Below are 27,865 nucleotides of genomic sequence, written 5' to 3'. Positions count from 1 at the left end.
ATAGTCTTCCGTTCCTCAGTGTTATCCACTAGCCTCATGCAAAAACCACAGAACCAAATGGAAACCTCATGTGAGATTTGATCTAGGAGCCCAGCCATCACTACCAGGAAAGAAACCGGCTATTAGGCCACAAAGTGCCTTCAGCTGCAACAAGCCAGACTGTGTTCTCTCAATATCATTACTAAGACTGGTGCAACATACTAAGGAGAACATTTATCAATTATCCGGAATTGGTCCTCATAATTATATTCTCTTATAGCAGCACTAGGAAATGAAGACTCACCTGAATCATGCGTGGGGAGTAATGTGATCACTTTACTTCCCAGTCCAGGACCCGTCCATTCTTCCTATTTACAGTACCGTTGTAGAAGAGCCATCTACTATACACATACTGTACATTGTTACATCAATAACACATAGAATGTCAGAATTATAGCTGCAAGTAAAGATAATAGTGGCATCCAAGCCATTAAAATGATCAGTGAAGGTGATGGGGTTTGTTTTTCCTCTAGTGAGTTGAGATGTTTAGATACTTCCTTAAGGTGACGTCACATATTACATTACTTTATGGATTGATATGGAAACCCGCCATTATTTTGTCATCCATTCTGCAGTTTGGGTTTATTGGATGTTGGACAAGATATTCTATCTTTCCATGTTTGTTATGTAGTTGTGATGTGGTGTATACTGTAAGACAGATGTGTCAAAGTTGCGGCCCACGGGCCACATGCGGCCCACAACACATACTGTTGCAGCCTAAATTTACTTTTTTTTTTTTTAAACAATGGAATGTGGCCCACCACCGCCGGATGAGTTACTGTTGACCCATCTGCCGTGATCGGAGCTTATCTCTGGTCGGGGAGCATTCACTGTTATGAACATTCTCAAGAAGATAGTGATAGAGATGGGAAAATATCCATGGTGGGAGCTGCTGCATATGCCCGGCTGCCTTTACAAAGCTCTGCCCCCCCTTCCACCTTCCCCACTGCATCCAGCTTGTTCAGCGCCATTAGGCCATTAGCACTAAGGCCGTCACGTTTGTGTTCCCAGCTGCTCCAATTGCAGGAGGATTCTTCTGGAATCTGGATAGAAAAATGTCAATGAAGAAGGTACACTGGAGGGGCTGACACGGGGGTTGGAGGCTGAATAGGCACAGGAGGCACAGAGGGGTTGTGGCTGGAGGGTACACAAGGAGCAAGAGGGGATACCAGGGGGCAATGTGGCTGGACTGGAGGGACACAGGGGGTCTGGAAGTGATACATTTTACTAGCTCACACTGATATGTATTACACAGGAGAGGGGACCGCACAGTGATATATGAGGAGGAATAACACAGCTCCCAGCACACGCTGATATGTGGTATTATTATTATATAGGAGAGAGGGGACCGTACAGTGATATATGAGGGGGAATAACACAGCTCCCACTGATATGTGGTATTATTATTATATAGGGGGAGAGGGGACCGTACAGTGATATATGAGGGGGAATAACACAGCTCCCAGCACACGCTATTATTATTATATAGGAGAGAGGGGACCGTACAGTGATATATGAGGGGGAATAACACAGCTCCCACTGATATGTGGTATTATTATTATATAGGGGGAGAGGGGACCGTACAGTGATATATGAGGGGGAATAACACAGCTCCCGGCACACGCTGATATGTGGTATTATTATTATATAGAGGAGAGGGGACCGTACAGTGATATATGAGGGGGAATAACACAGCTCCCGGCACACACTGATATGTGGTATTATTATTATATAGGGGAGAGGGGACCATACAGTTATATATGAGGGGGAATAACACAGCTCCCGGCACACACTGATATGTGGTATTATTATTATATAGGGGAGAGGGGACCGTATAGTGATATATGAGGAGGAATAACACAGCTCCCGGCACACACTGATATGTGGTATTATTATTATATAGGAGAGAGGGGACCGTACAGTGATATATGAGGGGGAATAACACAGCTCCCACTGATATGTGGTATTATTATTATATAGGGGGAGAGGGGACCGTACAGTGATATATGAGGGGGAATAACACAGCTTCCGGCACACTCTGATATGTGGTATTATTATTATATAGGGGGAGAGGGGACCGTACAGTGATATATGAGGGGGAATAACACAGCTCCCGGCACACGCTGATATGTGGTATTATTATTATATAGGGGAGAGGGGACCGTACAGTGATATATGAGGGGGAATAACACAGCTCCCGGCACACACTGATATGTGGTATTATTATTATATAGAGGAGAGGGGACTGTACAGTGATATATGAGGGGAATAACACAGCTCCCAGCACACGCTGGTATGTGGTATTATTATTATATAGGGGAGAGGGGACTGTACAGTGATATATGAGGAGGAATAACACAGCTCCCGGCCCACACTGATATGTGGTATTATTATTATATAGGGGAGAGGGGACTGTACAGTTATATATGAGGGGGAATAACAGAGCTCCCGGCACATACTATTAAAGTTGTTTTCTTCCCGATACTTGACATCTTTTTGATTATAATTAGTTTTTAATATAATTTTATTTTTTCTAGTAAACTTTTCAACATTGCTTACACTGTAAGACTTTTTCTTTTTCTTGTGGCGCACACAAGACTTAGACCTTGATTTTTTTGGACTAGTTGGGATTTTGGGTGTGACATGCCTGCTGAAAGATATCTGCTGGGTAGTGTTATTTCCCGCTGCATGTTCTTTCTTCGAGGCCTACTGTACGTTATGTGTGACTGTTACACTGTGATGCGCTGTTCACGGGTTGTTATAATATGTCGTTCATGGTACTGATGGCCCAATTCAGACCTAATTGCTGTTGGGTGAATTCGCAAGGCGGACGATTATCTATCAACTGCGCATGCGTACGGATCGTAGTGCTGTAGCGCGAGGCCAAACTGCAAAAAACTCCAGAGACTTTCTTGATCGCTAGGCGAACGCAGGCTGATTGACAGGAAGCGGACGTTTGTGGGTGGTAACTGTCCATTTTCCGGGAGTGTCATGAAAAACGCAGACATTCCAAGCGTTTTCAGGGCGGGTGTGTGACGTCAGCTCCGGCCTCGATCGGCCTGTTTGTATCGCACTGTAGGAGAAAGTCCTGGGCTCCGCACAGAGTGGAAAAATCATTCGATGGTGAGCGAGTTTCGAACGGATTTGCAACTGACCGGCGTTCGCAGAGATTTTCGCACGGCGTACGCAGGCTTGCACGGGGCGTGTATTCACACTGTCTGGGCGATGGCTATCTGATCGCAAACCTCTGCAAATTCGCACATTTTTGAATTACCCCCTGAATTCTGGGAATTGTGGACACTCTTTGGAGGAGGGAAATGTTTGAGATGCACATATATGTTAGCAGGAAGTAAACAGACCACTTGATTTTTTTCTAATCATGACTCTTTCTAGATTCCAATCAATCTCAGATCCTGCAGACACAATAATTGGCAGACAGACAGAATTTATTTAGCATGCGTGCTTTTGGTGTCTGCGTCCTGGACATTATGGAAGATGTAGCTGGACAATGGCAGGACGATCCCAATTAATAACAGATGTTTTTGCATTGTGGTGACTCAAGCAGATATTTATACAGGCTTACTTGTTGTGCGACTTCCCTTGAAATAAGTGCTCTTTCACATAAATAGCTGTTGGGTCTTCCCGCATCTTGCTATGGATTTAGATGAGCAGTACAGTATGCTGCTGTGCTTTATTCATGTGGCAAAACTTTTTTACTTTTTGCGTATAGTGTGGAGTAGCTTTCATTTGTAAACTTGGACCTTCCACAGCACATGGATTGCATACTTTTCATTAAAAAAAAAATCTACAGACAAATAAATAATGAATGAATTTCAAAACTACTGGTTTGCAATAACAAAAATGTCTGGATCAATCTGTAAGTTTTTGTGCAATAGAGACCGATCTGTTAACTCTTCAGGTGGTTGAATACTTTTGCAAGCCACTAGATCTTCTTTATACCTTTCCGACGTCTGTGGAATTTCCTCCCAATACGTTCCACTGTACTTCATCCGTTACGGTGTACGTGTGTTATACCAATTCCTGTGTGTGAGGTTGCAGGCTGGCGTCTCCGGTATGCTGTGAGCGGCTTTTTGCTGCGCCGGTGATTCAACTAAAGAAGACTTCAGCACGCAACTTGTCTCAGAGCGTCTCAGTTGCCCTTGATGTTATGTGTCCATGTATGTTGTAATTGTTAATAACGTGTGTATGTTGTCGTCTTTCTTGCACTGCGAAGATAATAAACGAAAACAAAAGAGCCACAATATCTGCAAAATGCTTCATTGGTTCTACAATTAGAAATAAGAGCACTTTCTAATACTCATATTTTACTCTGTAAGAAAAGCAAAATACACTTTCACAGGATGTATATATAGATATATATATAATATATATATATATATATATATATATATATATAGATATATAGATATATATATATATAGATATAAAAATATATATATAAAAGAGAAAAAGTAGCGGCACTCATAGGACTTAATGAAATCAAAATATCATGACCGTCCACATCCACTTTATGGGACAGTGTCCAGGTATTCAGTCAGATGTGGACGGTGTCATGATATTTTGATTTCATTAAGTCCTATGAGTGCTGCTGCCTTTTCTCTTCTCTGCAAATAATATTGATCGAAGGTACCAAGGCGAATACCAATACATACAGGAGTGCCGGTCATTATGGACTGCGCTATATATATATATATATATATATATATATACACACACACATACATATACACACATACATATACACACACGCACATCTTTCAATATAAAGTACCATAGAATTGTTTATTTCCACGAGTGTACAGTAGATTGTTGTCATTTGTTTACCTCTAGTCTTAACCAATTCTCTTCTCTCTCACGTAGCGGCGGCAGTTCTGCAGGCAGCTGGTAAGTAGACGTCTGACATCAGTGACTGCAGAGAGTGGCAGCAGCTTTGCAGGTAGAATTAATAACTACATACCTCCCAACATATGTACCAGCAGAAGCGGGACAAAGCTGTGCACGACCAAAAATTGTGGGTGTCCAGGGGCTGGCTGGGCAGGGGGGCAGGGTGCCCTGGGCCAGTGCAATTTAAGTGTTCAAGGGCCGCCAGAGGACACTCCTGTAGCTGGGCCACTTGCTTGAGTCTGCCCTCCAGGCTGAAAGTTGCCAGCCAGCCCCTAGGGGTGTCCTACAGGTAAGGGGGTGTGGCATCATGTGAGTACCGTGACCAAGAGCCGCTCCCCCATTTTCATCACCGAGGGGGCGTGCCCAGAATTCTGTGAGTCCCTCTGTCTCTCGTGAGTAGATGCTGTGCGCACGCGTCTATTCACCACTGGACAGCGAGTGACAGGAGCCTCCCAACTGCCCCTCCCCCCCCCAAAGCACTGCAGCTCGCAGATGAGACAGCGGGACAGTTCCAAAAAGATGGCACTGTCCCGTGAAAATCGGGACAGTTGGGCGGTATGTAACTACACCGGGATATTTTAAAGCTAAAGGATGAGGCTAACGTGGCTTTTGGCTCCGTCAGACAGATCACACATACAGTATTAGTACACTGCGTTATAAAGCTGTTAGTATATATGTGACATTGTCTTGTACACTGCGTTATAAAACTGTCAGTATATATGTGACATTGTCTTGTGTTCATACTGGGGAGATACAGGTTATTTAACGGGAATTAAAAACAATATACATTACATACAGTAGTCTGCGTTCACAGATAAATAATATTGTATGGATGTAACTGTATGTAAAATATCATCAATGTTTTCTCTGTTTTCTTTTCCAGCAATAGATCCCAAAAATCCAGGTAAGCGCAGAAAGGTTCCTCAGCCCATAGCACTCACCCCTCCGGCCCAGGCCATTCATTCCCACACTGGACCCTTTCAGAGCCTGCATTTATATAATGCCGCTCGTATACCGCTGTGTCGTCAACCATAACTACCACTCACTGGCCCTACTTGTATACAGTACATGACTCGTCCTGGTCTCTGAGCCATGTGCACTGCAGGTGGGGCAGATGTAACATGTGCAGAGAGAGTTAGATGTGGGTGGGGTGTGTCCAAACTGAACTCCAAATTGCAGTGTAAAAATAAAGCAGCCAGTATTTACCCTGCACAGAAACAAAATAACCCACCCAAATCTAACTCTCTCTGCACATGTTACATCTGCCCCACCTGCAGTGCACATGGTTTTGCCCATTAGAGGAAGATTTTGCTTTTGCAATCAACCTTGAATAAGCCCCAATAAGCCTCATTCATATATCACTGGTTTATCACTTCCTTATGCCGTCTTCCAGGTTAATACATCTGCCCAAATATTTGCAGCTATTTCCCCCAAAATATCCATTTTTGGGGGTTAGCCGCAAATTTTAAGTGTTCCATGAATGTATGACGGCGGAATCGCAGCGAGATACCTACTGCGATCCCTCCATTCCCGCCGGCAGCCGCATCCCCCGTAGCTTTCTAAAGAGGATGCAATGCTGGCATCTCCAGAATGCAAAGCATTCCCATTATTGATCCCCGCAAATACCGCCATCTGAAGATGGCGATAGCCCATTGCAGACTGTGGGCTACACTTGTGGATTCAGCCAGCAATGACCATTGTGTTTGTGTGGTCAGCGGCAGGTCAGGGTAGAAGCCCTGGCAGATGTCACAGCAAATAGCAGAGACGGGCTCCCTGTCCCTGCGAGTTTTCATTGATACAGGTCGCCAATGCGATCGCATTCTGCAATGCCAATGTGGGTGCTAATATTGCATTGCAAATGCTATCGGTGATAAATGGGCCTCTTAATCCAGCCCTGGCTGCCATCATCATCATCAGCAGCAGCAGTATTATATTGCATTTACAGTGGGCCCATCTTAGCGCAAAAGATCCGCATATGGGGGGTCATTCCGAGTTGATCGTAGCTGTCAGACAATGTGGGGGGACGCCCAGCACAGGGCTAGTTCGCCCGCATGTCAGTGCCGCCCCCTCCTCCCCCCGCAGAAGTACAAAGGCATCCACAGTAGCTCCCGGCCAGCGCAGCTTTAGCGTGCTGGCCGGGAGCTACTCTTCGCTCCCCTGCCCGAAGTGGCTGTGTGTGACGTCACGCAGCCGCTGCGGGCCACTCCCCGCACGGTCCGGCCACGCCTGCATTGGCCGGACCGCGCCCACGAAACAGCAGCCAAATGCAGCCGTTTTGCCCCTTCCGCCCATCGACCGCCTCTGCCTGTCAATCAGGCAGAGGCGATTGTAGCGCAGCGACGGGCGGCTGTGCGCCGGCGCATTGCGGCACCGGCGCATGCGCAGTTCTGACCAGAACGCTACGCTGCAAAAAACTGCAGCATGCGATCGAGTCAGAATGACCCCCATGCTCCGCTCTGGACAGTCCTGCAATTTCATCAACCCACCCGTGACACGCTCATGGCGAACGTATCCCACGTGCAATCTCATGTTGCTGCCCAGACACAGCCACTCAGCTGTAAGTGATATGCGACTGATGCCCGTACCTCTCAGAATCGCAGGTAAGTTGCGTTTGCAGGACGTTGCGTTTTGCACAGCTTGCAAATACCGATACACAGATGGGATCGCCGGGAACTCAGGGCCAGTCTCTGTATACACTTCATTCCTGCAAGCCAAATACAAAAACATAACATAAAAATGGTTTCATGTAATATCCTGTATACCACCATCAATGGGTAGTGGTCTAGTGAAACTGCTCTGTATAGTATTGGGGATCAGCCCTGTTACCCTACAAATACTTAGAGGTAACTTATTACTAAAATAGTAACACGCACTTTTCCGTCTCCCTGCGTTGTTTTGCAGCAGATGTAGACAGACCGTCCGTGACCTTCACACCCGACTGGAGGAAAATGTTTTACAATGAGACACTGACCTTAGGATGCACCGGATTATCTAACGCACAAGGAAACCAGACTTATATCTGGTACAGGAACAATAATAAGCTGGATATAAGTCAGCAATACTTTACTATCGCCTCCATCCAGCTGTATGACCGCGCACAGTATCAGTGCCAGACCGGCAGTAGTAACAGGAGTGAGGCTGTGAGGCCGCATGTTATAACAGGTACAGTAATACACTGACATACAAACGGGGCAAATGTATCCTTATATCTAGTGTGTGCATCTGTGGGTGGCGTGGACATTTTGCTATGGGGTCTCCACTGGTACACAGTACACAGCCTCCTCTCTTTACTCACTTACCCCAGTACACGGACCCCACAGGCAAATGCATGGGGGATTTCCGGTCGCCTGAAACCCCCCTTCCGCTTGGCCACAATAACAGTAGTATATAATACGATTACTAGAGTCACATCATGCAGTGTAAGGGACAGAGCAGAGCTGCTGCATGTGCCCAGAGGTAGCAGCTTCTACCAAGTTTGCGGTGTGTGGATCTGAGTCCTCAGTCAGTGCTCTGGACCAGAGAGTAGTTGCCAGGAAGAAGAGACAGGAGCCTTACCATGAGGTGGGAGAATGTGTGCTTAGAAAGTGCAGTTCTGTATCCTACTACTTCTATTATGTTTGTGTATTTATTTATTTATTATATGTTTAACTTTACCTGAGCATTTATTTTATTTATATTAGTTAAATATGTTTGATACAGCCTATAATATAGAACATCTATAGTGTTAAATATTAATACTGTATACCATACAGTGTCCAGTGCAGCGGCGTCTGCTGCACCGACCGAAGTGTGCAGGGCGGGGGGGAGTTGGCCAGTCCATATGAACATACATGCAAAGTTGTATGTAACATATTTCCTTGCTTCCTTACCTAGAATTGGCAGCGGCCGCATGCATGGAAGACAGGCAGACGGTGCTCAGCCTATCAATTATAAGCCTGCCTTTAGACTTCCATTGGCTGGTTTCACAGGAGTCTGGGGGCGGTCCCTATTTGTTCCCCACTCCCCCCACTAGCCTAATAAACTGGTTAATTACTTTGGGCTATTGGGAATACATAAAATAAACTGCGGAGATGAAGATGTGTTTATAGCTTATGTGCCGAAGATAATCTGTTTTGCGCTGCTGCAGTTATTGGCTGCACATTTCCATATTTTTCACACAGTCTCATTTCTTCATAATTTTGTTCCTACGTCCCCCTCCCCCCAGATCTTACCATCTTGCGTGTACCCCGCTACGTCTTTGAAGGGGACATCCTGATTGTGAAATGCGACAGTCGGCTTGATGTGAATACGACCAATGCTGTGATAACGTTTTACAAAAACGCCAAATACTTGAAGGCCAAAAGCACAGACAGTAACGTGTTTATTGGAAAAGTAGATCTCAGTGTGGCTGGACGATATAGTTGCATGAAGAAAGCACTTTTTAATAACGTGGAGAAAACTAGTGAGGATGAAGAGTCCATCTCAGTCACAGGTAACATTGTTTTCCTGCGTGTTCCATGTATGACCTCCTGTATGGTCCTTGTGGTACAGGCAGACAATTTACACAGGGAAGAGATCTACTGTATACAGTGTATAGAAATATTTCAAAACCTGAAATACGGAATTTTTGGAGCACCACTGAGATAGTGACACCTTTGCTTTCTGATGCCTCAGTGTACACAAAGTTCATTTAATGCACAAAAAATTACAAATATCATATACAATTGCCTTCAGTCTGTGTGTAGATGAAACAAAATTAATTTTGTGCTTAAACTTGGGTTCCAACCCCAAGATATCTCATTAGGGGAACGTTCCTACACGTTTGTCATGGCGGCTCAGTGTTCGCTTATGTATTAATAACGTTTTATGTAAAAAAAAAAGTGTTTCCTCCGCAGCGCAAAATACTGCAAGACTTCTGTTGCGGTATTTCTGGCCCATTACCTCAGATAGCTTTCATCGAGGCTGGCATGTACTAACAGCAGCTGCGGAGGATAGTACTTTTATCAATTTCACCACATATACCACGCAAAATTTGAATAGGTAATCCCTTAAAGTGCGTCAGCTGTGGCTTTTGATGTGAATTTTAATGAAGATTAATTTAATTAATACTGGGTTTTTTTTTGTATTTTATGCTGAATTTTTTTTATATCTTCTAATACTTGTTAATTTATATATTTATATAGATATACATATTCATTTTGGTCATATATATATATATATATATATATCTATCTATCCATACAGCGTAACGCTGGCACTCTGGATGCCCCCTAGGGCTTGCTTACTCTGGTGCCCTCCATCTGGGTTTGGCAACCCCCATATGTAGATCAATGAGGCTGCACTCAGAGATTTGTTGAAAAGCAAACAGGTGTGTATTCAAATCATCACAACACATCAACATTTCGGGGAACAAATCCCCTTCATCCTGAAGGGCAAGAAGGTTTGCTGTGTCTGAAAGCGTAGTGTCCAGAGCATGGAGGCACTACCAGGAGACAGGCCAGTACATCAGGAGACGTGGAGGAGGCCGTAGGAGGGCAACAACCCAGCAGCAGGACCGCTACCTCCGCCTTTGTGCAAGGAGGAACAGGAGGAGCACTGCAAAATGACCTCCAGCAAGCCACAAATGTGCATGTGTCTACTCAAACGATCAGAAACAGACTCCATGAGGGTGATATGAGGGCCCGACGTCCACAGGTGGGGGTTGTGCTTACAGCCCAACACCGTGCAGGACGTTTGACATTTGCCAGAGAACACCAAGATTGGCAAATTCGCCACTGGCGCCCTGTGCTCTTCACAGATGAAAGCAGGTTCTCACTGAGCACATGTGACAGATGTGACAGAGTCTGGAGTCTGGAGATGCCAAGGAGAACGTTCTGCTGCCTGCAACATCCTCCAGCATGACCGGTTTGGCAGTGGGTCAGTAATGGTGTGGGGTGGCATTTCTTTGGGGGGCCGCATAGCCCTCCATGTGCTCACCAGAGGTAGCCTGACTGCCATTAGGTACCGGGATGAGATTCTCAGACTCCTTGTGAGACCATATGCTGGTGCGGTTGGCCCTGGGTTCCTCCTAATGCAAGACAATGCTAGACCTCATGTGGCTGGAGTGTGTCATCAGTTCCTGCAAGACGAAGGCATTGATGCTATGGACTGGCCCGCCTGTTCCCCAGACCTGAATCCATTTGAGCACATCTGGAACATCATGTCTCGCTCCATCCACCAACGCTACGTTGCACCACAGACTGTCCAGGAGTTGGCGGATGCTTTAGTCCAGGTCTAGGAGGAGATCCCTCAGAAGACCATCCGCCACCTCATCAGGAGCATGCCCAGGCGTTGTAGTGAGGTCATACAGGCACGTGGAGGCCACACACACTACTGAGCCTCATTTTGACTTGTTTTAAGGACATTACATCAAAGTTGGATCAGCCTGTAGTGTGTTTTTCCACTTTAATTTTGAGTGTGACTCCAAATCCAGACCTCCATGGGTTAATAATTTTGATTTCCATTGATCATTTTTGTGTGATTTTGTTGTCAGCACATTCATTGATTCAGATCTAGGATGTGTTATTTTAGTGTTCCCTTTATTTTTTTGAGCAGTGTATGTTTTTCCCCCCATAAATCATCCAGATCCAAAACCAAAACAAGAAAGGGTGGTTTTGGCAAAACCAATCCAAAACCAAAACATGAGTGGGGAATTATAACCAAAACCAAAACACAAAACATGAAAAGTGCCCGCCGGCATATCTCTAATTTGTGGCCAGATAACAAGCTGCTTCTGACCTTAAATGTCCTGACCAATATCTTGCACCCAGTGATGATATAGAACCAGATACTTTATATGACATACGTGGAGTCAAAATTAATAAAACTCTTTATGGCAAATTTTTCTTTGGACACGAAACCAATGTGCTTACTTTCTGTATTTCTGCAGGTTGCACATTTTTCTCTCCAGCATCCAGTAAAATCCATGTGGTAACCATGACAATGGGGCAACCTGGTTTTACCTTTCAAAGAGCATTAGCAATCATTAGCAAATCTGGGACATAAAGAATTAAAAGTGGCACCTGAATTAGTCTAACTGGTCAATCATAGTTTTTTTATGTTTTTTTTACATGGTCAATTATATAAGTACTTCGCCAACTTTGGAGGTCCCACCAAATTGTTACAGCCTCAGCTTTAGCCATGGCATATCTCTAATATGTATGTTACCCTGCCTAAATATACATTCATTCTTTCTTTTTTTTTCTTCCAGAACTATTCTCTGTCCCCGAAATAAAAATCCATCCATATACCATATCCATGAATGCAGAAATGACTCTGACCTGTGTCACAACTCTTCATCCTCTCAAGGCAGGCACTGAACTGTACTTTGCTTTCTACAAGAATGGATGGCACGTTCAAGGCCTCAGTTTGTCTAATAAGTACATAGTTCAGTCAGCTAAGGCAGAGGATTCCGGGGATTATACCTGTGAAGTGAGAACTGCAACAAACAGTGTTTGGAAGATGAGCCAGATTTCAACTATTCAGGTACAATGTGAGTATGGATTTAGCCACGCGTTTCACTACACATTGACATACATATAACATAGTTATCAGACGTAAATTGGATAGGATATATAATACAATTCACAGCTCCAAGGCTGGGATTAATTCCTAGAGAGCCCCATTGTCACTTTTGCCAGCTGGTAGTTGGGATGCACGTGCCGTGTGACTCAGTTGCATGCGCCGTACAAAAAACATCGGACATCAGCGCAAACATCAGCAAAGTGGCCACCGCTGAATCAGGCCCTCTGTCTTTTTTGTCTGTGGTGTTGGGGTTCTCATATCTCTCCCCTGTGTCACTAATTCCCAGTCTGTGCCCCAATCAACTTCATGTTCTAGCTTGTATCTCTATTGCCCCAGTCTGCCAGTCTTTGACCCTTTATCACCACTTTATGCCAAGCTCAATGCCCCTCTACCCTCACCGTGTAGTAGCCTCTGCCCTTTCTCTGCCATATCTGTGCCACTTCATCCCAAATATTTAAAACCCAGTTCCCCTTACCTTAATTTCTAATGTCTCCCTGAGTGCCCTCTACTGCTTCAGCATCTGGTTCCACTCTGCATCGATGCACCCAAGGCTCTAACATAGGGCACTTTGTAATGCAATATCTCACGGAAGCAATGGGTGATGATGAGGTCATCCCGCTCCTGGGAGATATTGGGTATAAAAGTGCCGTATATTACAGTCTTAGCTCATGTCTAGAGACTTCCATAAGTACCTGAATAGATCATGATGTGGCATCATATATGCCCCCTGGCTTCAGGTACAGCCTTTATCTGGCCCTTTTCCCTCAATTACCTTTATGTGCTTTATCATCCTTCATTACTAATTTGGTTCCCACATAATGTGCAATCTCACTACAGCAATCCTATAGGAATTTCTTGTATGTGTGCACATTGTGCATCTCTTGAATTTACAATGAAACAGATAAAAACCATGGAAGCAGATTTGGGACCAAGGAAAAAACAAGCCAGTAACTGTGCCCCATTGAGAACATGCTGCACTGCAGATGGGGAAGATGTACCAGGTGCAGAAAGAGGGAGATTTGATAGGGTTGTGTCCAAACTTGGATCTAAATTGCAATGTAAAGCTGGGTACACACTGGAGCGATGTTGGGCCGATATACCGCTTTGTGTATGCATGATTAAGCGCTCCCGCTGCCCACTAGTGACGGTCGCTGGTCGTCCATGCTGCACATCAAACATAGCGATATCACTAGCGATTTTGTGCCTATTGCGAAGTGTGTACAGCGAACCGGATGACAAACGATATGTAAACCGATTTGGTGTCACCTTCTTGCCACTCCCTAGAACGGAGTGTCATGAAGTTTGTTCTAGAGTGTACAGGAGCAGCGATACATCATTAGCGACCAAGCAATAATATATATCGTTCGGACGTTAGTGTAGCGTGTGTGCGCTCAATATCGCTTGTCCTGGGATCAAGAGAAATCGTTAGTAAAGTCGGAACGATTGGCGGTTGCTTCAGTGTGTAACCAGCCTAAACTTAAACTGTCCAGCACGTGTGGGCTACATGCAGAAGCAGCCGGTATGTAGCCTGCAAGCAAATACAATAAATGTTTGTACCTCCCTTGTAGCGCACCATGGTTTGCTACTGGTGCAAAGTTACTGGCTTTTATTGCATTGCTCCCATCTATATCTTGCATGCAGTGTTTCTGGACTGCAGCAATAATATAAGCTACAGCATTCATGCAGCACGGGCCTATTAGATGCAGAGTTGCAGGACCTATGTAAACACCGCTTATGTTTTCCTATTATATTTCACAGATATATTTAAGCCTGTGGTGACTTTTAGGCCAAACTGGAACAAGATTTTGCGAGGTGGCAGCATAACTCTACAATGCGATGACAGATCTGTCCTACAAGGAAGCAAAACGTATTCCTGGTATAAAGATAACAGCAGGCTATATAGTGATCTGCAAACATATCGCATTTTTAATGCCCGTGACAGTGACATTGGGAATTACCAGTGCCTAGCCAGCTCTGGGGAGAAAAGTGACCCCGTGCATTTGGATGTTTTCTTTGGTAAGTGAAATGGCTCAACTCCAGAAATGCACCAGTATTACTCCCAAATCATGTTATAGACTCCCTATTTACTGCATGATTTAAGGATTGACGTATTCGGCAGGATATAATGGGAGTCCGAGATCGCCAGAGGTGTGGGAATGCCGGACGATCTCCAACGTTTTTATAAAGGGGCAATGTAAGCGTTCGTCCCTTTAAAAGCCATCTGAGATTGTCCAGCATCTCACACTTCCGGTGATCTCATCCTCCAGTGCATGCCACCACTTGTTACTGACCCACAAGCGCAAGAATATCTTGTCTCACCACCATCGAGCGCAAGAAAAACAGTGAGCCCCTGTAGTAATGATGGGGGTCTCTCTATATTATAGAGAGTAAGGAAAACGGCTGCGCAATGTAGCAGGGAAAAATACAGAGATGAGAGCCGACTTGTAAAAATAAAAATAATTTATTTCTATAGCAATAAAATTACCACATATATTATCTCAATATTATAACTCAGAGGTCTGTCCCATCCCCTCAATGCGCACACAGTAAAAGAATGGGGGCTCGTCCCAATGTCACCCATCGCAAGGGAGACAGAACAGACCTCAGAGATGAGTGATGGCCATCAGGAATGGTGTAAGTATGGGAGCCAGGGGCTCCGGAGGAGGATGGGGCGGGACAATATGGAGGGGGGAGCAGGGGTCAGAACAGAAGAGGGGATAGACAGAGTGGGCAGGATGTGGCGGACAGGGGGAGTGGAAGGTGACCAGGTTTATGCTGGGTCCAATAATCTATAATATTTTTTAAAGATTATCCCCAACCTTTGTTTAATAATTTTCCTCAGGTCACTCAAGATGGCGGGGTTTTCAGTAACGCTGCGTCCAAGGACACAGCCATTGGCTTCAGCACGGCCAGAAATTGGTGCAGACGCTTCCATGTAATGATGCCTCACTCCGCATGCGCTCGGTACGCACCCCGCACGCGCTCGGTACACACCTCACACGTGTTCGGTACACATTACACATGTGATCGGTACACATCCTGCACATGGGCAGATCAGAAGACATCGGCGACATACGTCAACCATTCTGAATCTGGCCCTATGTCTTGAAGGGACGGGGGATGCCGACAGTCAGAATAATGATGCTGGAATCAAAGCAATTGTCAGGACTCTGACGCCCGGATTCCAACATTGGATCCCAAAATCCCAACAATGCTGACGCTGGAATCCTGACTGACGGCATCCAAAACTTAAGTAAGGTGGGGCTGGTTAGGACATGAGGGGGTGAGGAAGATGGGTGTTAGGTTTAGGCAGTATAGGGTATGTTAGGGTAAGGCTGTGGGGAGAAAGTTAGCATTCGGCTGCATGGAGGGGGGTTAGGGTTTGGCACCACCAGGTAGGGTTAGGGTAAGGCTGCTGGGGGAAGGTTAGGGTCTGGCTGTGGGGAGGGGTGTTAGGGTTTGGCACCACCAGGTAGGGTTAGGGTAAGGCTGCTGGGGGAAGGTTAGGGTCTGGCTGTGGGGAGGGGTGTTAGGGTTTGGCACCACCAGGTAGGGTTAGGGTAAGGCTGCTGGGGGAAGGTTAGGGTCTGGCTGTGGGGAGGGGTGTTAGGGTTTGGCACCACCAGGTAGGGTTAGGGTAAGGCTGCTAGGGGAAGGTTAGGGTCTGGCTGTGGGGAGGGGTGTTAGGGTTTGGCACCACCAGGGAGGGTAAGGGTAAGCCTGCTGCGGGGGATGGTTAGGGTCTGGCTGCGGGGAGGAGTGTTAGGGTTAGACACCACGGGTAGGGTTAGGGTAAGGCTGCTGAAGGAAGGATAGGGTCTGGCTGCGGGGAGGGGTGTTAGGGTTTGGCACCACCGGGGAGGGTTAGGGTAAGGCTGCTGGGGGAAGGTTAGGGTCTGGCTGTGGGGAGGGGTGTTAGGGTTAGGCACCACCATGTAGGGTTAGGGTAAGGCTGCTGGGGGGAAGGTTAGGGTCTGGTTGCCGGGAGGGGTGTTAGGGTTTGGCACCACCGGGGAGGGTTAGGCTGCGGGGGAAGGAAGGGGTTAGGTTTAGGCACAACCGGGGAGGGTTAGGGTTCGGCTGTGGGTAGGGATGGTTAGGGTTAGGTTGTAGGGGATTAAGATTAATATACTCACCTAACAGGTGTCAGGATTCTGCGCATTGGGATGCCGTTGTTGATATTCTGACCGCCAGCATACCAAGCTCCGGGATCCCGATACCATTGAACACTGGGCGGAGAGAGGCACACACACAGATCTTTACAGGTGGGTTCTGGGACTAGCATAAACTGGTAAACAGGCTGCAGCAGCCGTACAGAACATTACGATGCGCCCCGACTCAGAACCGTGCCCACCAAGAGCAGCTGGCTTTTATGAAATGAGATGAATTCCTTCATTATAAATATCTCTCTGATCGCTTTGCTTCCCTATTGCATGTATATTTCAGTATGGCTCATCCTGCAAGTGCCTCATTACATCCACGAAGGCGACAAAGTGATTCTGACCTGCCGCATGTGGTCTTCCGGACAAGCCCAAAACACAACCTTCTACAAAGATGACATCATGATCAAATTTGACTATTCTCTGTCTGACCTGAATCTTGGGATAGTATCAAAAAACACAAGTGGAAAATACAAATGTACAAAGTTTATAAACACGGGGTCAGCATCTAAAATATATATTGCTGAAGAGTATATTTCCATAGCAGGTAAACCCACATTTATTTTATATTAGTGTTTTGGGATTCTGTGTACACATTCGCAGCCTATATGCAAAATAAGGACTATCGAGGTTAAAGGTTGGCCTATGGCTACGCAGAGTGGATGGAGCGACGCAGGCGCCATGTTTCTGCAAGTAAGAGCTCGCAGCCAATGGCAGATACACACCCTGAAAACAGCCATGAAACGCCATCATTTTCCTAACCACTTCCTGTCAATCATTTCTCCGTGAAATCCTCATTGCGATCGCAGCCCACGTGCAATCTGCCGTTATTCTCTCCGTTGCATGAACTTTGGCCATTCTGTACAAACGTGAATGAGGCCTGTTATAAAAAGGGTGCTCTGGTGCCCAAGAACCCAAATATAAAGTATAGTAAAAAAAAACCCATAAAAAACATAGGACTGTAAACTGTTTACGTGAATGATTAAAGGGTGTAATAATAAGTGATACTGAGATAACAAATCCAAATGCTTTAGACAATAATTACACGATGGAGAAAAAGCCGAAAGAAAGTGCAGGAGGATACAAATATAACCACAGGCAAGGTACAATGGCCCTCATTCCGAATTGATCGCTAGCTGTTTTCGTTCGCAGTGCAGCGATCAGGCAAAAAAATCGGCACTTCTGCGCATGCGTATGGTGCGCACTGCGCATGCGTATGTTGCGCACTGCGCACGCGTGACGTACTTTCACAAAAGCCGATGCAGTTTTACACAAGGTCTTGCGACGCTTTTCAGTCGCACTGCTGATCGTCGAGTGATTGACAGGAAGTGGGTGTTTCTGGGAGGTAACTGACCGTTTTTGAGGAGTGTGTGTAAAAATGCAGGCGTGCCAGATAAAAACGCAGGAGTGGCTGGGGAAACGGGGGAGTGGCTGGCCGAACGCAGGGTGTGTTTGTGACGTCAAAACAGGAACTAAATAGTCTGAAGTGATCGCAAGATAGGAGTAGGTCTGCAGCTACTCTGAAACTGCACAATTTTTTTTGTAGCAGCGCTGCGATCCTTTCGTTCGCACTTCTGCTAAGCTAAGATACACTCCCAGAGGGCAGCGGCCTAGCGTGTGCACTGCTGCTAAAAGCAGCTAGCGAGCGATCAACTCGGAATGAGGGCCAATATCAGGGCTGGACTGGCCATCTGGCAAATACCAGAAGGGCCATCGGCCTGTTGGGGTGGTCTGACCTAAAAGCCTAGCCTAGCAAATCTGCTCGGCCTCAAAACACAGACACACAGGGGCTGGCCAAGAAGCTCCAGCTCCCAGTGCTCTGCTCGACGGCCCGGCATAAGAGGCATGGGGGAGTGCCACAAGGCCACGCCACGTCAGCCGTGGCCATGCTCCCTTGTCGTGCACACGTGCCAAAGGCATGCACGGCCAACAGAATGCCAGGGCTGTTTAATAGCTCCAGTCCGTCCTTGTACAAAGTATAAAACAAAAATAGGCAGATGATATCGCCCCATTCTGCTCTTCTTTATCTTTGTTTAACTATACTTTATATTGTATTTATTGTGTGTTCTTCTGCCCTAGATCTTTTCTCTCCACCAGAAATAAACTCAAAACCACATTTAATGGTTGAGGGAGCGGACATGACCCTTACCTGCTTCACAGCACTCAGTCCCCTCAGGGCAGATACAAAACTGGAGTTTGCTTTCTACAGAGATGGAAGGAAGGTGCAGGACTTCAGTGCATCCGACATATACAGCGTTCCGTCAATGCAGATGGAGCATTCTGGGAATTACACCTGTGAGGTGAGGACCCCCAGCGACAGTGTGCGGAAGATGAGCAAACTCTTATCTATCAAAGTACAAGGTGAGTTTTGTTTCTTATCGAAAGGGAATACAATAAAAAAAAAAAAAAAATTGCCAAGAAGTACTGGAGAAATTAAGGAAATGGTGGCTATGCCAATAGCATAAATCTCTGAAGCACCCTCTTTGTGTCGCATTTCATTGTATATTCTGCATTTAATTGTACAGATTGATTTAATTATGGAATTTTTTATATGTATGTTGGTCATTTCAGTTTATTTAAACAAACACAGCTGTTAATACGTAATAGAGAAAATAAGCGCTTTTAGGAGTGTAATAGCAGAAAGTGGTGAGCCAAAAACATGTGGGTATATTTAAAACCAAGAGCACTTATCTGGTTTTATCAGTATTTCCAATGGTTTGTTGATCAATTGAGATTCACATGTAAAGAAACAAAACGAAACATAGTGTGTACTGTTTTCACAGAGCAATGTCATTAACTCAAAGGGCCATATATTAGGGAACCAGCTTATTCCCAAATTGCATATATTTCACAGCCCAGACATTTTAAGATAAACAAATTAACAATTTATTACAAAAGACATACAAATGGCTGCACTAAAAACGTACAAGATATAAGAGCAAAATTAGGCTTATCTGTCCATCTAAAAAGGACTCAGCAGCAGACTGTCCCGATAAATAAAATAGCCAAAATATATGCGTACAAGAATTTTAAAATTCAATCGCTTATCTGTCCATTAGAGGAATTTGCAGCAGCAGTAAAGTCCCAACGCGTTTCGTCCGTTCAAGTGCCTGGACTTCTTCAAGGGGATATGACCAGTGTGTACATGATGCTCCATTTATACCAAACAAGTGGAAGTAGCACATGGTTAGTCTATGACATCACTTCCTGTTGTGATGTGTGGCATGGTCAGTTTTTGAGACAAAATGCAAATTCCTCTAATGGACAGATAAGCGATTGAATTTTAAAATTCTTGTACGCATATATTTTGGCTATTTTATTTATCGGGACAGTCTGCTGCTGAGTCCTTTTTAGATGGACAGATAAGCCTAATTTTGCTCTTATATCTTGTACGTTTTTAGTGCAGCCATTTGTATGTCTTTTGTAATAAATTGTTAATTTGTTTATCTTAAAATGTCTGGGCTGTGAAATATATGCAATTTGGGAATAAGCTGGTTCCCTAATATATGGCCCTTTGAGTTAATGACATTGCTCTGTGAAAACAGTACACACTATGTTTCGTTTTGTTTCTTTACATGTGAATCTCAATTGATCAACAAACCATTGGAAATACTGATAAAACCAGATAAGTGCTCTTGGTTTTAAATATACCCACATGTTTTTGGCTCACCACTTTCTGCTATTACACTCCTAAAAGCGCTTATTTTCTCTATTACGTATTTTTGTTGTTAAGTGTACACCTTACACTTATTTTGTATTATGAGCAGCTACTCTTAAAGGAGATAAGGAGTGTCACTTTTAATAATTAATACAGCACATTTGTACTTAAGCGCCTAGGTCTCTGCTATTCTGCCAAACACAGCTGTTATTTATTATATCCAGAGCCGGCCATAGGCATAGGCAACCTAGGCAATTGCCTAGGGCATTTGATATGCCATGGGGCATCAGCAGCTTCTGCTGATTAAAATGATATGCGGCATGCCTATATTCTGTGTGTAGCATTTCATATGCAGATACAGCCACAGTCTCACACAGTATATAGGCATGCTGCATATCATTTTAATCAGCAGAAGCAGCTTGTGCATCCTAGCCACATAGCAATGCAAATAAGATGCATTTTCATAAAAAAAGGCGCCTGAAGTTAGCATTGAGGCAATAATTATGAGGACACATCTGTATCTAAGAGGCAGAGGTCACAGTGTTAGTGGCAGTGTGAGTGCTGTGTGCATGTGAGTGGGTTGGTTGTGCAGTAGTGTTCGGAATATGTGTAAGGAGCATTATGTGTGTCATGTAAAAATGCATTAATAATGTGCAGCATATGTGTAGGGGGCACTAGGTGTGTCATTATGTGTATAAGGGCATTAATAATGTGCGGCATATGTGTAGCAGGATACTACTGTATGTGTGTCATTATGTGTATAGGGCACTAATAAAGTGCAGCAAATGTGTAGGGGGCACTATGTGTGTCATGTAAAAATGCATTAATAACGTGCAACATATGTGTAAGGGGCACTATGTGTGTCATTATGTCTATAGGGGCACTAATAATGTGCAGCAAATATGTAGGGGACACAATGTGTGTCATTATGTGTATAAGGGCATTAATAATGTGCGGCATATGTGTAAGGGACATTATGTGTAAAAGGGCATTAATAAAGGTTGTCATAATGTGTAAGGCGCATTATGTTTATAAGGACATTAATAATTTGTCTCATGTGTAAGGGGTATTACGGTGCGGAATTATGTCTATAAATGCATTACTGTGTGGCATTATGTGTATAAGGGGCTCTACTATGTGGCATTGCGTATAGAAAGAGCACTACTGTGTTGTCTAATGTGAATAAAGAGCAATATGGTGTGGTGTAATGTGAATAAGGAGCAATTCAGTGTGATGTAATGTGAATAAGGCGCTCTACCGTGAGGAGTAACGTTTATAAGGTAAAGTGATACTACTGTGGGATGTAATATGAATTATGAACACTATCGCATGATCAAATGTGAATAAAGTGCCAGACTGTGTGGTGTAACTGGAATTGGGGTTACTATTGTGTGGCCATGCCCCTTGCCAGCAAAAACACACCCCTTTTTGGGCTGTGCGCCAAATGTGCGATCTTTTCCTATTTAAAATATAGGGGGTACAAACACCAAAATAAGGACTGCTATGGGTGAGGGGTGGTGGTGCTGGGAAAGAGGTGCAAGGTCAGAGGCGGAACCAGCGGTAGTGCTAGGGGGCACCAGCCAAAATCTTGCCTAGGGCATCATATTGGTTAGGGCCGGCTCTGATTATATCTATCTATCTATCTATCTATCTATATCAACACACATACACAGTATATATATAATATATATATATATCTCAACACACATACACAGTATATATATATATATATATATATATATATATCAACACACATACACAGTATATATATATATATATATATATATATATACACACACACACACACACACACACTGTATATACTGCATTTCCATCAAACGTGTTTTGTCGATAGTGACTTCTTCAGGGGTGTTGGTTTTGAATAGCTAATTAATAGTATATTTTTCCTTTTTCATTAATATCATTGTTCAAGTATGATGTATTCTTCTAATGAGATTAATCTTTTATCAGTTCCTCAAGTCAGACAACTCTAGAGAACTCATAAAGGACTCCTAAATGACTTTTAGGATAGCTCTATTAGTGAAGTTTATCTTTAAAGTTCCTCAAGTCAGGCACCTCTAAATATTTTTGAACAACTATTGGCAGATCAAATTCTCCCTCTTCTGTGTAGCTCTAAGGAATCCTCAATACACATCATTAAACAAATTATTATTTATTGATTGACTCACTGACAAATTGTGGAGGTACAATTGGTAATTTTCAAACAATAATATTGAGGCGCTTCCCTAAAAATATTCTTTGTTGCATTCAAATTTCTGGACCATACTGGCAAGGGGCCTCTTCTGGGATATAGCAGCCCACAAAAATATCAAAATGATCATAAAATATTCCTATTAGTTTATAAATTAGACCCAGCGCAATCTAGGTATTCCTATATTCACCTACAGTATGTAGCTTTTATCCCTTTATGTGATTGGATGTTAAATTCTAATCTTCAAAAAAATAAAAATCATGAGTTTTCTTTTTAATTTGAGTTCGTTGCGTCTCTTTAGGTATGGCAGTGGTGTCCTTTACACCGAATGTTGGAAGAATATTCACCAAAGAATCTATAGCTCTTGCATGCACCATGCATTCCAGTATCAAAGAAAACCAGATATATTACTGGTACAAGGACAATGAGAAGATGAATGTTACTCAGCAGAAATTTGTTCTTCCTCTCGCTGAAGTAGAAGACAGCGGATATTACCAGTGCCAGACCAGTAATACCCATATAAGTGACCACATCAGACTGGATGTCTCCAACGGTAAGTCGACAAGATCAGTTATGGTTGTCACTTTCGTTAAACAGAGATGAGCATAAGTGTGGTTAAATTTCATGCGAAACGCGTTAAAAAGTGGAAAAGGTTCTTTCACAGAGGTACAAAGTTCCAGTGACACAAAGTTCTTCTTTACTGAAACGGCCATGGCCCAATAATTTTGCGGTGTGAATTGGTGACGATAGTGTTGGCCAATTTTAAGGCCAAATTTGGACAATGGAACGTGCAAAATTTTATGACCAGTTGTAAATTGTTTGAAATTTTGCTCATCTTTTGTTTTTAAATTTAGTTATGTTTTTTTATTTCTTATTTCAGCCGATCTAATTGTTCAAGCTCCTCCTGTTATTTATGAAGGGGACGTGCTGACTCTAAATTGTCACCACCGTCCCGGATTAAATTTCCAACATACTCGATTTTACAATGGTAACAGACTGCTAAAAATACTGGAGAGTGAGTCTGAGCTAAAGCTGGGGAAAGCGCACAGAAATATGACAATGGTATATTCATGCGTAAAAACAAATATGAAATCTGGTTTCGGTGGTTTTGCTTACACTGCAGATACGTATGTTTCTGTAACAGGTAATCTCTGATTTTTTGTATTTATTTACTTATACAATAGCTATTACTTCTGAATGTGAGGAGTGGCGTATACTCCCTGCCATGAGTCCCACGACATTTGTTCTGATAGCCTGTACAAAAGCTTTGCATTATGGAGCATCACAAATCTCACACTATACAGATGTCGCCATGTTCATCTATGCCGCGATGCATTGTGCGGATGCGCCGGGCTGCGATTTGTCGCAGCGGGCGTTCACTCCATAGACTTTAATGGTGTGCATGTGCGTACGCATACACGTGTACATAGTGGCGGGCACACTAGCCATGGCAATAATTACTAGCCCTTCATAGAAACCTATGGGGGTAGCCATTGCAAATAAAAACTGGGGGACAGCAACAGGTATCTCTAATATCTGCTGCGGAACCACTCTAATACATCCAGGGAATGCTTACATATTCTGGTTATGGCCACAAAATCTTCCCCATTTGTGGGGGATTTCCTGCAAAATGTGTTTAATATATGAAGACAACAATGGAAAATGTCACTAAGCATATAACGGTATAATGGAAACGTAGACAAGATGATGGAGCACAAACTGATGATGATAATGGTCTGGTAAAGGAAAGGAGGAGGAGAAATTTGATCATCAGGATAAGAAGGAATATGATGATGTTAACTAAGATCCACAATAAAGTTGATGCCATTAATAAGAAATATAAAAATCTCAAGTTGCTGATGATGATGTTGAAGGTAATTAAAGGTAAGGGTAGAAGGAGAATCAGGAGCACAAGGATGATGATGAAGAGGCTCATGATAAGAAGACATGAAGTGCCGCCAGCAGTGGTGGCTCGAGAGGTAGGGCTGCAGCGCAGTCAAAAATTGAAACAGGGGAGCCGCACCAACTGTCAGTGGGTCCAGGCCGGCGATGTTTTGCAGAGTCTGGGGTGGCAGTAGGTGTGGCTCCCCTATATGAATTTTGGACTGGGCTGCAGACCCACCTCTGGAGCAGCCACTGGCCACCACCCAAGGGGATTAGCCAAAGGTGCCCCAACATCACTTTTTTCCATCTTGTTGGGGGCCTTACAATGGCTCTGGCACCTACCGTCCTCCTGGTACTTGTGCTGTGATATTATGATGCCACATATGCCAGGAGTGGGTAGCAGGGGCAACTGGTCCGTGGCACATATGTCCTGCTACAGCGATGTGAGGATGAGAAAAATATTGATCATCATGACAAAGATCCAGATGCAGATGATGATGATGATGATGATGATGACAACAACAACAACAACAGGAAAGGTTCTATTTTGTAAGGAAAAAAAATATTGTATGAGAAGAAAATAGAACATTGATGACTAACACAAAATAAACTCTATTGTTTGGTTGCTAAAAACTTAATATGATAAACTATATAACCAAACAAAAGAAGCTGAGGAGAAAGAAGTACAAAAAAATGAAGAAAAATTGTTGCGGATGAGATAATTGTCAGAAATGATTGTTATGTTGAGAATGATGGTGAAAATGGTAAATATGATTGGTGAGGATGAAAAATGAGAACCATGATGATGATGAGGAGGAGTAGAAAGATAATGATGGTTATAATCATGACACGATAAGAATACTAAAATAATAGTACACCAAAGATGGTAGCAGTCTTGATTTATGATAATGTACATGAGAATGATTATTGTAATAATGATAATAATAATAATAATAATAATAATAATAATAATAATAAATATCATAAAAGTGATAGCAAGGTTGCAAAATATAATGTTTCATCCTCAATTCTCCATTTCAGTTTTGACCTTTTTTTTAATCAGATTTTATATGCAAATATTAGTTATCTCTGGTATGATGGAGCACTGAGGGAGATGGTTTACTATAGGTACACATTTCTCCCAGCATGGTGGATCTGAGCTCAGATCCAACCATGTGACATATTAATTTATTTATTTTTTAATTGGTTTCTAATCGGATTAAAATGTTGAATGTTGATAACACAGATCTGCCAGTTTTGGGGAAGCTTGCATTTTTAGTAAATGACTAAAGTATTTTGTAAGATGGAGAAGCCTCTATATGAAACACTGTAAGATGGAGAAGCCTCTATATATAAAAACACTGTGATGTGTTTCTCTAACGCAATCTTAATGTATATTAACCAACACCATAAATTATAATTTAGCAAATTATGCCCAGGGCTTCCGTAGGGTCTGAGTAGATCAATGTGACAAATTCTCACATGCTAAACTGACTTTGTTCTCATACTGCTTGCAGAGCTCTACTCTTACCTACAGATAAAAGTCAGCATGTCTCCAGTTTTGGAAGGCAAACAGTTCACCCTCTCGTGTGACGTAGCTCTAAGTCCCTTCGTATCTTTTCTCCGCGGGAAGACAGACTTCCAATTTGCTTTCTACAAAAATGGGCAGAAAGTGAAGGAATTCAGTGCCTCTAATAAATATGACATTCAGTCGGCTCGGAAGAGAGACTCCGGGAATTACACATGTGAAGTTAAAAGCTCAACCAGCGATGTGACAAAGATGAGCCAAGCAATCGATATTGATATACAAGGTATTTTGGCGAGGGCAGGATGGGGAAGGGGGGGTGGTTGTGTGTAAATATTTCAGGGACACTATTTAATTAACTCCATAGCTAAATTATAAACATTTAAGGGTCGATTTACTTAGACTCAAGGAAGAACAGTTGATGTTTTAACGGTCTGAAAATGTTGCCAATGACACCACAATTCATCTCCTCCTTGGCAAAATCTTGTCCTAGACTTATGGTCTTTTTAGTATACAGCCGTATGCGAGTCCGGAGGTACTGTAACTGAGACATATGACTGACTTGCAGCTGTGACTAAGGGCCCGATTTAGACCTGAAAGCTGTTGTGCGAATTCGCAAGGTGGGCGATTATCAATCGTAGTGCGCACATGCGTGGCCAAGCTACAAAAAAATCCAGCGTCTTTTTTGTTCGCTAAGCATACGCAAGTTGATTGACCGGAAGCGGGCATTTGGGGGTGGTAACTGTCTGTTTATCGGGAGTGTCTGGAAAAAACGCAGGCGTGCTCAAGCGTTTTCATGGCGGGTGTGTCACGTCAGCTTCGGCCCCGATCAGCCTGATTCTATCGCACTGTGGGAGTAAGTCCTGGGCCGCGCACAGACTGGAAAAATAATTTGATGGTCAGTGAGTTGCGAACAGATTTGCAGCTGAGCGGCGTTCACAGAGATTTTCGCATGGCGTTCACAGACTTGTGATCAGGTCTGATTTACCCCCTAATTTGCGGATAATTGAATTGACCCCTTATTATTATGAAGAAAGCATTTGGTCTGGAATCTGAGAATTCTCCATTGCACTCAGGAACATTTGGTTTTTTTTTTAAGGTAGGAATGGACAACTTCCATAACCTGTCCTAAGCACTCAACTATATAAAACATCTAGGTCCATCCTTGGTGTAAAGAGAAAAGATATGCTGTAACCCATAGCAACCACTTCCGCAGAAATCATAGATGCAACTAGACATTTTAGCATCCTGGATGAGAGAGACCACTGACACCCCCCACCAATCTCATTTTGCTGAGCCAATAATAGTATATACAGCCCTGCCTTAGCTGTGGTTCTGTGTGGGGTAATCTACTCTTTCTGCGCTACTTCTGTAATATCTAGAATGTCTTCACTGCATGGCGAGTGTAATGAGGAACTATTGGCAGAGACAGGGACAGTGTCAGTGCAGGCTGCCTGTACTACACTACCTCAATGACTACACTTACCCCTCTCCAAATTTGCCAAACACCCACTGATATAGCTGTCGCCCATCCTACTGAGGTTGGACATACATATCGGGGGAGGGCACATTAGGCATGTGCCTATGGGTACAACTTGCTGGGGGAGGCACAGAAAGACCCCTTGCATCAAATATGGTGCCATACGGAAGCTGGTTGAATACTTTTAATTTTAAATTTGCAACCAGTGTGGGGAGGATGGCTGGTGGGGGGTTGTGGTATGACAGTTGGGGGGTGAGGTTGGGTTGCCTTGGCTGCTTGGAGGCATTAGGGCCAGCCCCAACATAAAGGGGGTGGAGCCATTATATGTTGTGGGGGGGGGGTTCGACCATTAATTTGTGTCTAGATATGGCCCTGGCAGCCATGTATTATATGGTGGTCACTGTTACTGTCTTTATTATATGGTGGTCATTGATACTCTCTGTATCAGATGGCTGCCACT

The 27,865-nt window shown here is 43.8% G+C and overlaps 1 protein-coding gene across 1 annotated transcript in view; it reads left to right on the top strand.

Annotated features, from left to right (window-relative positions):
• The window catches only part of FCRLA (Fc receptor like A), a 60,909-nt gene that overhangs the window by 9,946 nt on the left and 23,098 nt on the right, over positions 1–27,865 (top strand). The window contains exons 2-12 of the mRNA XM_063946914.1: positions 4,921–4,944; positions 5,828–5,848; positions 7,846–8,106; positions 9,149–9,415; positions 12,173–12,454; positions 14,245–14,502; positions 16,933–17,193; positions 18,726–19,007; positions 22,818–23,069; positions 23,397–23,660; positions 25,918–26,211. Of these exons, the coding sequence (XP_063802984.1) occupies positions 4,921–4,944; positions 5,828–5,848; positions 7,846–8,106; positions 9,149–9,415; positions 12,173–12,454; positions 14,245–14,502; positions 16,933–17,193; positions 18,726–19,007; positions 22,818–23,069; positions 23,397–23,660; positions 25,918–26,211 (2,466 nt within the window). The remainder of the gene's footprint in view (positions 1–4,920; positions 4,945–5,827; positions 5,849–7,845; positions 8,107–9,148; positions 9,416–12,172; positions 12,455–14,244; positions 14,503–16,932; positions 17,194–18,725; positions 19,008–22,817; positions 23,070–23,396; positions 23,661–25,917; positions 26,212–27,865) is intronic.

The sequence above is a fragment of the Pseudophryne corroboree genome, chromosome 12 (genome assembly GCF_028390025.1).
Source record: "Pseudophryne corroboree isolate aPseCor3 chromosome 12, aPseCor3.hap2, whole genome shotgun sequence".
Lineage (NCBI taxonomy): Eukaryota > Metazoa > Chordata > Amphibia > Anura > Myobatrachidae > Pseudophryne > Pseudophryne corroboree.
This window is presented reverse-complemented; position numbering and strand designations above follow the sequence as displayed.